General features: G+C 37.3%; 1 protein-coding gene across 1 annotated transcript in view; it reads left to right on the top strand.

Annotated features, from left to right (window-relative positions):
- The first annotated feature begins 34 nt into the window (after positions 1-34).
- Positions 35-16,102, top strand: part of MDGA2 (MAM domain containing glycosylphosphatidylinositol anchor 2) — a 990,863-nt gene continuing 974,795 nt past the window's right edge. The window contains exon 1 of the mRNA XM_069082199.1: positions 35-344. Coding sequence (XP_068938300.1) covers positions 272-344 — 73 coding nt within the window. The 5' untranslated portion in view covers positions 35-271. The remainder of the gene's footprint in view (positions 345-16,102) is intronic.

Below are 16,102 nucleotides of genomic sequence, written 5' to 3' on the forward strand. Positions count from 1 at the left end.
GTGTGTGTGTGTGTGTGTGTGTGTGTGTGTGTGTGTGTGTGTGTGTGTGTGTGTGTGTGCGTGTTCGTGCGTGCGTGTGTGCGCGCGCGCGCGCACGCGCTAGGTTCTTGCGTTCCGCCAGCTACAGCCTGAGAAGGACGTCTGCCTTTCCCTCTTTATCTGAGCAGTTTCAGGCAGCTGCAGGCTTCTCCTCAGCGGAATTCGAGAGCTCTGGGCCTGTGAAGGTTCCGTCGTGTCTTCCTGGGTTGGATATGTTCATGTTCACGTGAAGATGGATTTAATTTACAGTCTCCTGTGGATGCTGACAGTTCTCCTGGAGGGGATCTCTGGCCAAGGAGTGTATGGTGAGTAGAAACACAACCTAGCCTTGTTCGTTCTTTTCCGCAGTTAAGCGATCGTGACCTTGTAATTCTTAGGTTAGAATATGCTGTTGAGACGGTAAAGAACAAAAATACATGTATGCTGCGGCCTCGGAAGACTCTCCTGTAGTGACATTTGATTTACAGTTCATCTGGTTATTGGGAGACATTTAGAGGCAGAGACGCGATGCAGATTGGGTTTAAATCTGCTCTTCAGGCCTCTCAGGCTGCAAGTTATGTGTAGCAGATTGAATTGCAATTGTGCTTGTGAATAGGTTTGGACTCAATTTGACTTAGAATTTGCTTTAATAGAAATCTGGTGCTTTGTTCCGGGCCCAGTGTTTTCTGAACAGGAAGAGAAAATAAGAATATACCCCACTTATCTATTCCTCTCTTTCTCGGATCCCATTTCCCCACCTTTCCTCTTTTTTTCTTAATGCCTTCCTTTTCGAGCTAAGGGAATGGCAGGACAGTTGATGCTGGCTTTGCGAAAACCATTAACATGAATACTACCTTATGGGGCAGAGAGAGGGAAAAGTCAAGATTCCCAGTGGCAGGCACAATTAAGGGACCTGTTTATGTGAATGAACGGAATAAATGAATGAATGGAAAGAACTAATGAATGAATAGAAGTCCAAACTTCTCAGTCCGGGTCCGGGTCATTAATCCCTCCTTTTCAACCTACAAGCCCACATCTGCAGCTTCATTCCTTTTACTCTGGGAAGGACAGATCTGTGTGTGTTTGAGAGAGAAAAACAACTTATTTATTTTGGGAGGAGGTACTCCAAACTCCGTTGTCAATCCAGTAGCAGACAGCAATGTGACTTTTTGCTTATAATATTTTATCGCACACATGCACACATAATTGCATTGATTCCAGCTATTCTATTTTGAATCTGAATATCCTCTGTAGGACAAGCTCCCAAAGAGAGTGTAACTTTTGGATTCACAAGGGATGGTTGAAGGGGAAGAAACAGGGAGAATTCAGGAGTCAGGTTGCATGCTGTGTTTGCCCCTAAAACAGACTCCTGGGGGTGATATCCTGAGGAGGTGCAGCTGCAGCCAGAAATCAATGAATCATCACTAGGGTTAGTGGGAGCCCCCAGTTATGAGCAAGATAGCAGCATCTTTCATTTACTTATGAAGTGGGGTTCATGTGTCATAGCTGGGGATTTCAAGTCCACTCTTAAAAGTCAGAGACCACAGATCCTGGAACTGGTGGCTGGAGTGAGGCTATGCAAAGGTTTCTTTACCCTTCAAACTTTGCAACTGCCTTTCTCATCTATGGTAGCATTGCTGGATGGTTAGCAAAATTAGGGTCCCTGATAGGATTTTCAGGAACTTCAAGGTTTTGCTACAATTCATAGTCTTTCCAGCGTAAAGTTACTATCTGGTTTGCCCTACAGTGGGTGGTGGTGTTGGCTAAGAACAGGCTTCCTCTATTTCCCTCCTTCTTCTCTTTTGTCCTTTCCCCATCTGTCAGCATGAACTGAATCATCATTCAGTATGAACTGAATCACTTTTTATTCATCACCCACCCCACTCCATCTTTCTAGTTTCTTTGAACTTCTGGAAAGAAAAGTGGACAGCAGAATTTGATAGTAGAAGTAGGCGAGTTGGGGCAGATATAGGTAAGCATTTATGTGTCACCCACTCAGGATGGCAAGAATAGGTGACTAGAAGGGTATTTCTGTGGTGATACCCAATAGCTTGGGTGCACTTTAAATTTTGGAAAGTTGAAAATGTTTCCAGGGCACTGAGGCATCCATTGCAGTGTCATAGTGGAGGATATTTCTAGGCAGAGGTATTTTTCAGTATATTGAATACCTAAGTCCTCAATCTCATCATCCTATATCCTGTTCTTTTATCCTTAACAAGAACAAAAGAGTAGGTTTGTTCCCAAATGGTGTGTATGACACTGTGCCAAAGATTAAAGGTCAGGGATACATTCTCTGGCACATTTTCCCCCTTCAATTAATTTCTCCTGGGGGGAATGAGGAAGGTGGGAACCAATGGAATTGGATTATTATTTTAGGTACATCAGTGTTGTGCAGATCAGCAGTTCTGTGAGAGGCAACATTTCTAGTCACCTGTTTATATCTTTCACTCTAATTATGTATATGTATGTCACTTTTTTTTTCTTATCACAGGTAGTAATTTTGAAAAGGTAGCAATATGCCATGAAGGTGGCTCCTTATAACCAAATTGAAGGATTAAAAGTCTAGCCAAAATCTACTATCAGATCCTATTAAAAGGACTTAAACCAGATTATATGTATAAGTTAAATAATGTTTCAACCTTATTACTTTCTGTAAATTAAGACCTATTATAATATTGCATTCATAATATTCTAACATGAGAAGCAGCAATGTGTATGTGTAATATCTTGGACTTGAAGTCAGGAAGACCTGGTTTCAAATTCCACTTCTAAAGATAATTATGTGACTATAATAGCAAAGTCACTTAAACTCTCTATGTATTAGCCTTGGAGGAGGGAGTTCCAATTCCATTGAATCCAAGAGTTCTTCACATATTGACTGTTTTATTATAATCACAAATTTAGACCTAGAAGTGACTTTGCTTGTCATTTAGTCCATCCTTGTCATTTTACAGATGAGAAAACTGAGACATAGAGAGTTTAAGCAATTTGCCCGAGGTAAAACACATAGAACATAATAAATTTTTGAATGAACTTAGGTTCTCTGATAATGACATGAGTATTTTCTTTTTATTTCATGTACTAAAATTTAATTTTTACTGCATCTTTTATTATTTTAAAGGACATATACAGATTGATGAAAGCATATAGATAATTTTGAACATTTTAATGCAATTATAATTTAAAACAAGCTAATGTATGTAAAATGCTTTGCAAACTTTAAAGTACTAGACAAAAGTCAATCATTATTACAACTGTTTAATATTTGATGCAAAGCAAGGGAGAATAAGTACTTAAAAGACCCATATACCAACATGTGTTGTCATTGTATGAACTCGGTTTCTGAGATCCCTTGGATTCTATCACATTTCATTTTTCTTATTCTTTTCCTACCACCTTTCTGTTCCTATCATATGATCAAAAATCTAGAGTCTGAAGAGACCTCAGGAGATATTTAATCTAATCCTTTCCTTTTGCAGATGAGAAAACAAAGGCCAAGAAGGTTCAATGGTTTGCCCAAAGTCATAGAGTAAGATATAGAGGAAAGATTTAAACTCAGGTTTGCTAACTGTAAAGCCAATATTCTTTCTACTGTACCAAGCTGCCTAAATCTGTATGTTCCCTAATTCCTGAGTATTCCTTAAGGGTTTATCTTTAACCTCTTTTTTTTTCTCTGTATACTCACGGGTGTAGATGAGATCAATTATTATTTCTATGCAAATTACTTTCTTTTCTCTATATCCAGCCTCGATCTTATCATTCACTCCCAAAGCAGCTTGTTGGACACATTTGCTTATTGCATCTAATCAGCACATCAGACTTACTATGTCCAAAATATATTAATCTTCCTTCATAAACCTCCTTATTAACTCTAATCACAAAAGAACACAAACTCCTTGAGAACATGTGTAGGTTTGCTTTTAATGTTGTATTGCTAGTATCTAACTTAATTTTTGTAATTTAGTAGGTGATTAATAAATGTTTGTTGACTTGTTTGCTGTCACCTTCTCTCAGTCACCTAGGCTAGGCTTTAAATGAGGGGCAAAAGGGAGAAGTAAGATTCAATCATTTTCCATTCCATTTCCTAAATGGAATTTTGTTGGTCAGTTCCATTTCCTAAATAACTCTCCTTTATACATCCTACTTTCCATTCTTAGTGCTACCACCCTACTTGAAGTCTTCATTTCCTCTCGCCAAGACTATTATAACAACTTTTTTGGGGGGATTCCTGCCTTCAGTCTTCCCCCTTCCTCCAATCTGTCACTGCCAGATTAATTTTCTAACGTGCAAGTCACTTTTCTCCTCAAAATTTGTCAGTTTTGTTTACCACATAAAATATAAAAGCTGCTATTCACCCCTTCCCCACCAAATTGGTTTGAAATTATTTTTTCACTCTTATTTTACTTTGCTTTGCTTCATGCATTTTGCATTCCAGTCAAACTAGGATTCTCTGATCTCATTGTACTGGGTATGCCCATGTTTGCCCGAGGAGGAGATCATATTCCCTCTTGTGTCTCTTTGACAAGAAGAGAATTCCTCTTGTCCTGGTTCTTTGCCCCACCATACTTCATATATCTGAGCAACAGGAAATAAGAAACATAAATGTGAGAGAGTCTACATATTGGCATAATTCAGTTCCTTGAAGAGTTATATGTGCCTATTCAGTCTTCCCTATCCACTACTCCTGCTTCCCAAAGAATCACTTGCATCAAGGAACCAGTGCCGATTAGAGACACAGAAGAAGCAAAGGAAGAGATATTCTCTTTAAAGGAAAGGTTGTGAGAAGTTCCAAACATATCCCAAGAAAGTGGACAAAAGTAACTTAGACCTAGTATTGAGAAGAGAAGACACACTTTAGTAATATCAACTTGGCACATGTAGGGAAAATGGATTAGAAAGGGGAATACTAAATGTAGAGAGATCCAGGAGAGGTTATGAAGGCATAGAATGGGGTTGTTGTAGTATAAATTGAAAAAAAAGAGACTGACTAATGAAGAGATAGAAATGGCAAGACAACAACTAATAAGACATTGTGGAGGAAGAGAAGACTGAAGAATCAAAGATGGTTGCCAGGTTGGAAACCTGTGTGACTAAGAATGGTGGAACCCTCAAACAAAATAGAGATGTTACAAGGAAGGGTGGACTAGGAGGAAAGTGATTGAGTTTTAGATATGTAGAGTTTTAGATGTCCATGGAACATGTAATTGGAGAAGACAGGAGAAGAGCTCAGGAGAGAGATTCTTTGAACAATTGATGTTACCAGCTGTTCACTAGTTAATATAATTCCAGAAATCTCTTTCCAAATAAGAATAATGACAGTATTTGTGTTTTGGGTAAGGTTGGGATTGCTTGCTGAAAATTGGTCACACCCCCTGGAGGCTTGCATGTCAGCCCTAGAATCAGTTGAAGCAATTAGAGAGTTTGGGTGAGTCTAGTAAGGAATGAAGCAGCTAGGTGGTGCAGTGGATAGAGTGCTCAGGAGTCCGGAAGACACATCTTCCTGAGTTCAAATCTGGCCTCAGATACGTACTCAGATACTTTCTGTGTGAACCTGAGCAAGATACTTAACCTGTTTGTTTTCTCAGTTCCTTATCTGTAAAATGAGCTGGAGAAAGAAATGAAAACAACTCTAGTATCTTTGCCAAGAAAACCCCAAATGGGGTCACAAATTGGGCACCACTGACCAACAAAAGCAAGGGATAGTTTTGTAGAATGTGACCCCTGTACCTATTCCAGAAGGTAGCAATGGGGAGGGAATTTCTTTCTCCTCCTCCATGTTGGCCTTTGGCAGTGTAGCTATTCTCCTAAAAGAAGAGGATGAAATTTGAGAGAGTTAGAGTCACAGCTTGAGGGAGAAGAGACAAACAGAAGTCACATGCGCACATAATACACACACACACATACATACACATGCACACACACACAGAGGGAATGACTAAAGGGAAAAAGCAGCAATGATAGCAAATAAGAGTGACAAGCATGAGAATCAAACCTTGTAAGGATTCCATGATGGAAAATAAAAGACTAGTGCCAAAGGCATGAGTTGCTTTTGCCTCATATGCACTTTGCATGTGCCTCATTACCATCATATTTCAAGGTTGTCACCACTCTTCTGAGTAATATTATGTGTATTTGTTGGAGAATATTCCTCAGATTTGTTGAGCAGGATATTTTGCACCTTCTGTTCTTACTATGACATTTTTGTAAGTGCCTTTGTTATGAGAAAGCTGTACAAACTTGTTTACTGTTAAGGATGAGCACACCAGAGAAGACTCATGAGGTATGGTTTTAGGGGATCAGAACACACAAGACACCTTCAAATGTACTTAGTCACTCTTTGGGGAAGTACTTTGTTGTTCGGTCATTGCAGTTATGTCATGACCCTATTTGAGGTTTAATTGGTGAAGGTATTGAAGTAGTTTGCCATTTCCTTCTCCAGTTCATTTTACAGAAGAGGAAACTGAGGCAAACAGGGTTAAGTATCTTGCTCAGGTTCTGGAGGCTGGAGTTGAACTCAGGAAGATGAGTCTTAGAAATCAAGCTATATGGTGATTTGGGAGTCATTTGCATAAGATAACAGTAGAATCCATAGGGACTGATAAGACCACAAGGAGAGCACAAAGGAAAAATTAGGGCCCAGGAAAGAGCTGTACTATGAAGTGTGAGATATGGATGATGAATTGGCAAAAGAGGCACATAATAAATATACATATATATTATACATCATATACTATATAATAACATTTAATAAAGAGGCATTTGGCAAATAGGAAAAGGACTACATTGTACTATCATGAAAAATTATGAGGAGAATGTATCTAGAGGGAGAGGATGAATCCATCAGAGTGTCAAACATTACAGATATCACAAGATCAAACATCTAGAGATAGACGGGGCCTTTGGGCTCCTCTTGTCCAACCCCTTCATTTCATAATTTTGGAAATAGATCCAATGAGGTTAAAAAGGATGAGGGTTGAGAAAAAACCCATAGCAATATATTATTAGTGATCTTGCACAGATCAGTTTCAGCAGAGTAGGAGAGGATGGATCAAAGAATCAGAGATGAAAAAGTAGAGAAAACTAGTATACATAGCTTTCTAGGAGTTTTGCTATGTAAGAGAGTGATAATTTAATAGGATGATAGGGTCAAGAGAAGGTTGTTTAAGGAACTAGAGCAGCAGCATTTACCACTGAAGGACTGCCTCTTCCTTTGAGACTACAGTAGAGCAAAGGAGAAGAGAATGGAGGACATTGCTTATGTGATCTGAAGTGAGAAACTGAAGAGAGGGAACTTGTAAGAGACTTGTCATGTATTTTTTGGCATATAGGAAAGAAAGGATGGAACTTTTATTTCTACAAAAAAATATTTCAATTTCATATTTGCAATTGTACAAAATAATAAAAATATAGATTAAACTCTATAAAGAAATGTGACTCTTGGGGTGGCTAGGTGGCACAATGAATAGATCACCGGCCGTGGAGTCAGGAGGACCTAAGTTCAAATCCAGCCTTAGACATTTAACACTTACTAGCCATGTGACCTTGGGCAAGTCCCTTAACCCCAATTGCCCTGCCTTCCCCCAATGCAAAAAAGCAACCCCTTCCCAAAACCAAAAAGAAATATGACTTTTATTTCCTTTATGCTTTGTATCTTTCCTACAAGATGTATCTTTAAAGTAATTAAATTGACTTTCTTACATAGTTCATTATTGACTCTGAAAGTTATTTTATAAAGTAGCTCTTAATCTAATCCATGCTTTTAATTAGTTTATATTATATGCAGATGTACCAGGGCCCAGAAGCCCGTGCCTGATGCCAAAGCCCTGGTTAAGTCAAATTCAGGGGTTCTACTCCTTAGAGGACATTCCTATACTGACTGTCACTGGGTTATGGTTTTTAAGTTGTTTTTCCAGTACATATTGTCCATGGATTTACCTTGGTTTAAATAATTGCCCTGTCTGTGTTGTGACTAATAACATATGCGGGAGGAACCTGGTGTTAGTGGTTTAAACTATAGTACAGAACAAAACTAGTCATAAATACTTGGGTTTGATCTTCAATTAAGTGAAACAGGAGTATTTATAAAACCACCAACCAAAATAGAAATGTTAGAAGGAAGGTACTTTGTATAGGTATATGTAGTTTTTCACTGAACACATTCCACATTTGAATTGAATGGAAGATTTTTGCTACTGAACTAATAGATCCACTGGGTTTGGGGGTGTTTAGTACTTATCTTCTCCCACTTAGGGAGCTCTGGGCTTCATGTACACAAATCCAGTTTTAGTCCTATGGGATCCTGACCCTTAAAGATAGAAGTTAGGCTCTTTACTTCTCTGAACACTACATCTCTGTCTTGGAACCTAAGATAAAATTGCTTAAAACTTAGATTTGACTCATGTCTATATTTTACCCAAAAGGGAGTAAAAACCTATAATATATACAAAGTAAATTATGTAAATTATGACAGTCATTAATTACCTCTACACTCTAGAAATGCTTAAAACTAGAATTAAATTACCTATTGATAAAGAACTAGGGCTTTGAGATCCTGATTCAGTCTTACCTGGATGTATACCCCCTTGCTGCCATGACAGCAGTCATCATTTCTATTCATAGAAAGTTGCAGAAAGAGTTACATACCCTATGATCTGGAGGGAGGAAAAAGAGAAAGGACTAGAGACTAGAGTCATCCCATTTAGATCCACTCCAGACCTGCACAACTTGGCAATAGGGAGGGGCCTACTTTGGGTTGCAGTCACTAGAGACAGACTGACAATGGTTGCTTGATACAGGTCATATAACAAACAGGAGAGAGTGTGCAATAGCAACCTACACGCAAAATTACAGGAGGGGAACAATAGTGACTAGTGGAAGATGGGTTAAGCAAGGCACAGACAAAGCATTCCTTACACCTTTACTTTCTTTTACATTCTCTACATTTTTCATGGGACACCCAAAATCCTTTGGCGGGTTACCAGTGGCCTGTGGACAAACAGCCCGCAAGCTGTATGTTGTGTAGACCTGATGTACTCTGTGCATAGTTCTACCTGGTGTAGTTGTCAGTCCTTTCTGATGAAACTTTGACAGACTCCTCTCCCACCTGGGGTCATTCAGGAAGTTGTAATGTGAAACTCAACCAGAAAATTTTGGTTGTCTTTTATCAAAGGACCTCTTGGAAAGGTCAAGAGCAAATGTGTCACTAGAGGAACTCAGTCACAAGAACAGCACATACTGGAAGGAGACAAACTCCAGGCAAGCTTAATGGGGTATATATAATCTAGGCAGAGTCAATATGGGAGGTTTCCCTTGATTATATTCACTTCACCACAATGTAGCAGCCATTAAGTGAATACTATCAAATACTCTAAATACATTGTTTAGAACAACATGAGTGAACTATTTCATGTGCAGGAAATTGTTTTCTATTTTCTCATGGAAATAATTGATCATTGACTATATTTGAGAAAGGGTCTTAAAAGGTCATGAAATTTATCTTACTACTCAAAGGCAGAATGACATCAAAATATACCATGTAAATTAAGAGGTCTACTTTTTAATTTAGCCAACAAAAGAGAAGGAAATTCTAAAATCTCTATTTTAGAACCTATAAATCTTTGCTGTCTAGAAATTGTTTCCTAGAATTAATATAAATCATCATGCTGTGTAACATTTATATAGCTAATAATTTCTCTTCTCTTCAGTCACCACATTTAAATTGAATAAGAATTTTTCTACTTAAAAATTCAAAATGCTTTAATAAGTTCTAGTCACAAAAGAGAATTATTGTCTGTATTTTAATATACACACAAATATATGTATGTGTATTATACATATATATAATATAATTTTATACCATATGATTATAATATCAGTAAGAGACTAAAATTATATTACAAATGAACAAGAAAAATAAAAAAATGTATTTTTCTTCTCTTCCTTTTTCTTCCCTCTCTTTTCCTCCCTCTCCCTTTGTTTTACTTCCTTTCTCTCTCTTTCCCTCTTCCTTCCTCTTTTTCTCTTCACTCTGTTTCTCACCTTCCCTTTTCTTTTTCTCCTCAACCTCCCCACCTCCACTTCCCCCTTAAGATAAATGGCATCTGTTTCTCACAGCCCAGGAGTTTTAATCTCCAACCCCTGAGGTCACTTATTTTCAATGAACACATTTTATTATAATTGATATGCAAAGTAGATTAAAAAGGACTAGAAAAGTCTTAGCTGAATTTGATTACTAGCTGGACTTTCTTGAATGCCACTTAATAGTATAAGAGAACAGCTGCTCTCAGAGAGAGTTGAATATCACATAAATTTCTTGACTAGAGGAGTTGTAGGGATATGCCTAGGCTTGGATGAACTGCAGTGGAAGAAAACAACTAAGGGGAGAGCTGAAGGATGATTTTATGTGCTCGATAGGAAAAACTGAAAGTGTTGAGACAGACCAAGGTTGGAGAGCATGCATCTAGAGCAGGCCTGCACAAATTATAGCCCACCAGAAGATTTTGGGTGGCCTGAAAAAAATGTAGAGGAAGTAAAGATTTAATGAGTGCTTTGTTTGTGCCTTGCTTAACCCATCTTCTGGTAGTCACGATTGTACTCATCATGTAACTTAGTGGGTGAGCTGTCACTGTACTCTCTCCTGTTTGTCATGTGACCTGTAGCAACCAGCCATCATCAGTCTGTCTCTATTTGAGAGAAGTGAGAGTTGTATTTTTTCACTGTTTTTGGTTATTACTGCTGTTTAACAGGGACAAAGTGGGTGTACTTGCCCACTGTGGAGATTTTTTGGTTCTAACATTAAAGTTTTTGGGGTGACTTGGTAAAGTGGATGATAAAAAGAAACAGAAGATCGAATCAGAACATAGAGTGTTTAATCCAGAGTGGACAAATAGATAACTTGTTTATGTACTTGAGAGACAAAATATTATGCCTTGTTTGCTGAGAAGTAATAGCCCTTTGGAAGGAATACAATCTTTGTTGCCATTTCAAATCAAAACATCCCCCCCCCCCCAGTTAAGCAAATTGTATACCAATGAAAAACAAATTAAAGTGTCCAAATTGTTGCAAAATCTGGGTGGGGAACAACAGTTTTTGAAGAAAATAAACTCAGAAAATGAGACAGCTATTAAGTTTTGTCTTCAGATTTCTAAAGAAATGGCTGCTGCTTGGAAGTCTTTTATTGAAAGTGACTTCATAAAGAAGTGTTTGCTGATTGCAGTTTCTGGATTATGTCCTGATAAAAAAAGGTTTTTTTTGAGAAATAGTTTAATCATTAATTATACTTTCACTTAGAAAGTAAGACACTAAAAACCTATATGCAGCTTGAAGATGTTTAGTCTATTTAATTTTGGCCCTTACCTACTAACAAGTTGTGCAGGTATGATCTGGAGACTTTGTGTATAAGTGTAGATTGTACCAATTTATCCTGATGACATTATCATGAAGCTCCAGAATTTAAACAAAGTTTTAGAAGAGTTAAGAAGTAGTGTCTTGTGTTTCTTTGGAATAGAAACTATTCTGTATTATCACAAAGTTTGGGATCCTCACCAGTCATTTAATCTCTTTGAGCCTCAGGAGAATTCATAGAATAATTTAAGTAATGAATGGTTTGTAATCTGAGGTAGAGAGAGTTCTCATATTGGGAGTTGTCTACATATATGTTGTAAATGCTATACACTGTGGAGAAATGAAGAAAAATTAGAAATTTAAATGGTATAGAAAGAAATGGACTCTTATCAACATTGATGAAAAAAGAGATAGCTATATAGTATTTAAATGGAAAGTTTGACATATGATAATCATATGATGATCCCAGGAAGTCAGACTTAAGCAGCAGACTAAATCTTGATGGAGAATTCCAGAAATAGTCACAATATGTTATTTCTCCTTCCCAGAAATTGTAGCATTGGTATATCCCTGCATTGGTAGGGAGACAGACAGGGAGGTCTGCAAACACTAGGGATGGAGTCAGGCCAGGAACATATTATACTTTCCAGTAGTGGGGTATCTGCAGCCTCTGTGGCCTTCAAGGTCCAAGTGTGGCCTTTTGACTGAGTCAAAGTTTGGAAGAACAAATCCTTTTATTAAGGGGATTTGTTCTGTGAAGTTTCGATTCAGTCAAAGGGCCACACTTGAGGACCTAGAGGGCCATATGTGGCCTCGAGACCTCAGGTTCCTCATCTCTGCTAGCACCCCACAACCCAGGGAGTGGGCTATGCACTAGGGCAAGAAGAGGTCCTTGGCCCATATTGTTACATCCCAGACTAATAGTGGGGTACTGCAATGGGCACAGATAGAAACTGGTAGCTCTGTTACTAGTTAGTCACTTCTGGGTCGCAGATGTAGGGCTGACTTAGAAGGAGACCTTCACAGACAAGTAGAGTTTCTGGGTTGGGAGGTTCTGGGTTGTGTACTGAGAAAGGAGGAAGTTCAGAAACAAGCAATACAAGTTTCACTCAAGTCCCAGAAGAAGATAGAATTTCAGTTCCAATACTCTGAACTAGCACAACATCCCAGTTGGCTAATGACTTGGTAAGGCAACAAGAAACATAAAAACAAAATAAAAAGGCTAGAATAGAAGCCATGTAAGGTATCTTAGAGCAGTAACAATTTAGTTAGAAAACAGAGGAGAAAAAAATTAAAGAAACATTTGATTATCTGAATTTCTTCTTCAAGAAAAGCCCAGACATCCTATTTCAAGAAATCTTAAGAGAAAACTACTTATATCTCTTAGAACCAAAGGACATTGTGGAAACACAAAAAATTCACTGGTCACCTCCTAAAAGAATACCCAAAAACCCAGGAACATGAAGGACAAAATCCAGAGCTTCCAGGTCAAAGGAAAAAATACTTCAAGCAGTCAGAAAGAAATAATTCAGGTAACCAGGAGGCACAGTCAGGAATACACATGATTTAGTAGCAACTACTATAAAGTAGTGGAGAACTTAAAATACAACATTCTATAAGGCAAAGACTATTGTTTTATGGATAAGAATAACTCTGCAAAATTGATTATAATGCTACAGGGGGAAATGAGTTAAGAATTTATTATTTTTTATTTTTTTATTAAAAAATGAATGTTTAATGAAACAAAGGACTTTGAAGCATTCCTGATAAAAAAGAGCAGAACTATGAAGAAACCCTGAAGTTCAAATATGAGGACGAAGAAAAATGTATAAAGATAAACATGAATGAACAATTTGATAAAGGACTAAGCAAAGATAAACTGCTTACATCCAAATATGAGGAGATGAGATATTTGGTACCTTCTGATTCTTATCATCGTCTGAAATCATAGAGGAAGTTTGACTGCATAAGTCTTAGGAGCATGGGACTGGACTCGGCTTCCAGAGTGCTACACTGGCCAATTCCTGCCGGCCTGCCTGCCGGGCTCTCCTCAGTGGGAGGTTAGCTTCTCTGTGTCATTTTGTGGGTTCTGTAGCTCCAGAGTTTGTTCAGAATCCCCTTTTACATGGATTGGGGAAGGTGGAAGCTGGAACCGCATGGAGGTCCTGTTTCTACTCCGCCATCTTTACTCTGTCCCTCAGTGTATTAATTAAAGCAGAGAAGCTTCTTTTCCCATCATCTTTCACTTATTTTTCTCACTTTCATTGCCTCTAGTCACATAGCCTTAAATAAATATCAATATTATTGATTACATAGTTAATACTATATAGCATAGTTACTATTAACCTCATATCTATGGGGAAGATTTTTTTATTTTTATGGCCCACATTTATGGTAAGTCTTTGCTTGGACATGTCATTATCAAATGACTCATGTTTATGTCCCCAATTAGAGACCAAATTTCTAACTCAACTGGGAGATGAGCTTTCAGTCTATCACTATGAAAGACCCTTTTTCCTGTGTTGTTCTCATTGTGCCCCCTCATGCCTCAAACAAAGGATGTCCAGGCATCTTGAGGATAAGGTCAACAATAGATATTTATAAGAATTAGTATAAAATTTGGCAATTTTTTTTAACATACTCTAAAACAGACACACAATTAATTAGAAATAAGGCAAGGGAAACGTAGAGACTGATTTTTCTCTCTCAGTGCTCCTGCCCACAGTCATATACCTTCTGGTTTGTCCATTTTGAAATCATCTCTTATAGAACTGAAGTAGGAAATTGCAGATATGGTAGACTCCATCTGCTGCCACATAACAATTGCCACCCATCCCTTCTCTCCTTGCTCTCTTTAACTCTCCAAAATTACTGCAGTAGAGCATATATGAAAAACTGGAATCGTCTATCAAGGTAGATCTCTCACTAATTTCCTCTATTTTCAGATTGGAAAGAACTGCAAATCCCAGGGCTTTTTTTGTCCAGCCAAACCTTTGGCAGAGATTATTACAAGCATAGCAAATAATAAAAGCACAAGTTCACATATTCCAACAATGTTTCTTCTTATCACTGTTAAATCTTATTTAACATTTATTTCTGAATGAAAACTATTTCGTATACATTCTTACTTTTTTTTTTTGACATTTACTAATTAGAACATGTGTCACAAGGATTTACACTCATTAGGTAACTGATAAGTGCTTGTTGAGTTAATAAATTAGATCTCAATTTCTGTTTATTTTCCAAGTAATGGGGCCCTTTTGAAATAAAAATGTTTCACTATTTCTCTTCTCCTTTTCCCGAAAAGGTTTGAAGGTGTGTAAGATTTGCTCCATTAGGCTGAAATAATAGTCTTTTTCTCAAATGGATAGGTTTCAGGGAGAAGGTGAGGACAGAGATCCTTAGATTCAGAAACGACTCTACTCCTCCTCTCCTTTTTACATATCTGAAAGAAACAGATTTATTTTAGTCCAATCATTATACTTTATAGAAATGATGCAGAGCCTATATTTTTTAGCTGTTTAACAATATTCCAGCTGAGATTTTGCATCTCATGTTGTTTCTCTCTCAGTGTAGTGACTCACAGATTGCTGATGTTTCTGCTCTGTTTATCTTGCCTGAATTTAGGGTCCACCCTCTTTCCTAACTGCACTTCCTATCTGATCCTTCCAGAGACAAATAGCTTCATTATCATATCTGAATTTATGTATTTAATAAACTTGTTTATGTAATTTCTAAAGTGTTTATTACATATGTCCCCACTATTGAACTATAGGGGGAAAACTTCTTCTAAATATGTATAGTCCAGCAAAACAAATTCCCACATTATTAGCAATGTGCAAAACTATATTTCTCATTTTGCATCTTGAATCCATCACCTCTATGGCAGAAAAAGGCTAGTGTGTTTAATTTTTAGCCCTCTGAACTTGTGATTTTCATTGCATTAATTCGATTCCAAATGTCTTTCAAAGTTGTTCTGCTCTATAGTGTTGCTTACATATTATCCTTCACCTAATACTTCAAATTTCACAATTTGTAATTTTCTTTTTTTGGTCATCTTTACTCATCTAATGAGTGTCAGATTGTACTTAAGAGTTGTTTTAATTTTGATTTCTCTTAATATTAGTGATTTAGACAATTTATATACTTTAAAAGTATCTTAGATTCTTTTCCCTTTGAGCGTTGCTTGTTCATATCCTTTATTTATTTACTGGAGAATACTACTCACTCTTATATGTTTGGGTATAAGACCTTTTTCACATAAACTTTCTGCAAAGATTCTCTGCCCCCTGCCCCAATTCCTGGTTTTCCTTTTATTTCTAACTATATGAAGTTTGTGCAAAAAGTTTTTGAATTTTATGTGGTCAAAACTGTCCTTTTAATCTTTGTGATCCTCTTTATCCTTTTTTTGTTATTCCCCTATCTTTGGTTCTGAAATTTCCTCTTTTCTCCTCTAATTTGCTTATGATGTCATTGTTTTTTGACTGTCATATATATGTTTGGAGTTTATCACTGTATTATGTTGATCAAAACCTAATTTATGCAAAACTACTAATTTTCCCAGAAGTTTTTATTAAATAATGATTGAGTCCTCCCACTACACAGCAGCTTTGCATTTAATGAATACTTTTTTGGCTTCTATATTCTATTCTAGTGATGGGTCTCTTACTCTAAAACTAGTACCAGCTTATTTTTAATATTTACTGCTTTGTAGTATCTTTTTAAAAAAATGATATTGATT

The sequence above is a fragment of the Petaurus breviceps genome, unplaced genomic scaffold (assembly GCF_028583685.1).
Source record: "Petaurus breviceps papuanus isolate PSGF00001 unplaced genomic scaffold, PetGlider_PUasm1.0 164, whole genome shotgun sequence".
In the NCBI taxonomy this organism is placed as follows: domain Eukaryota; kingdom Metazoa; phylum Chordata; class Mammalia; order Diprotodontia; family Petauridae; genus Petaurus; species Petaurus breviceps.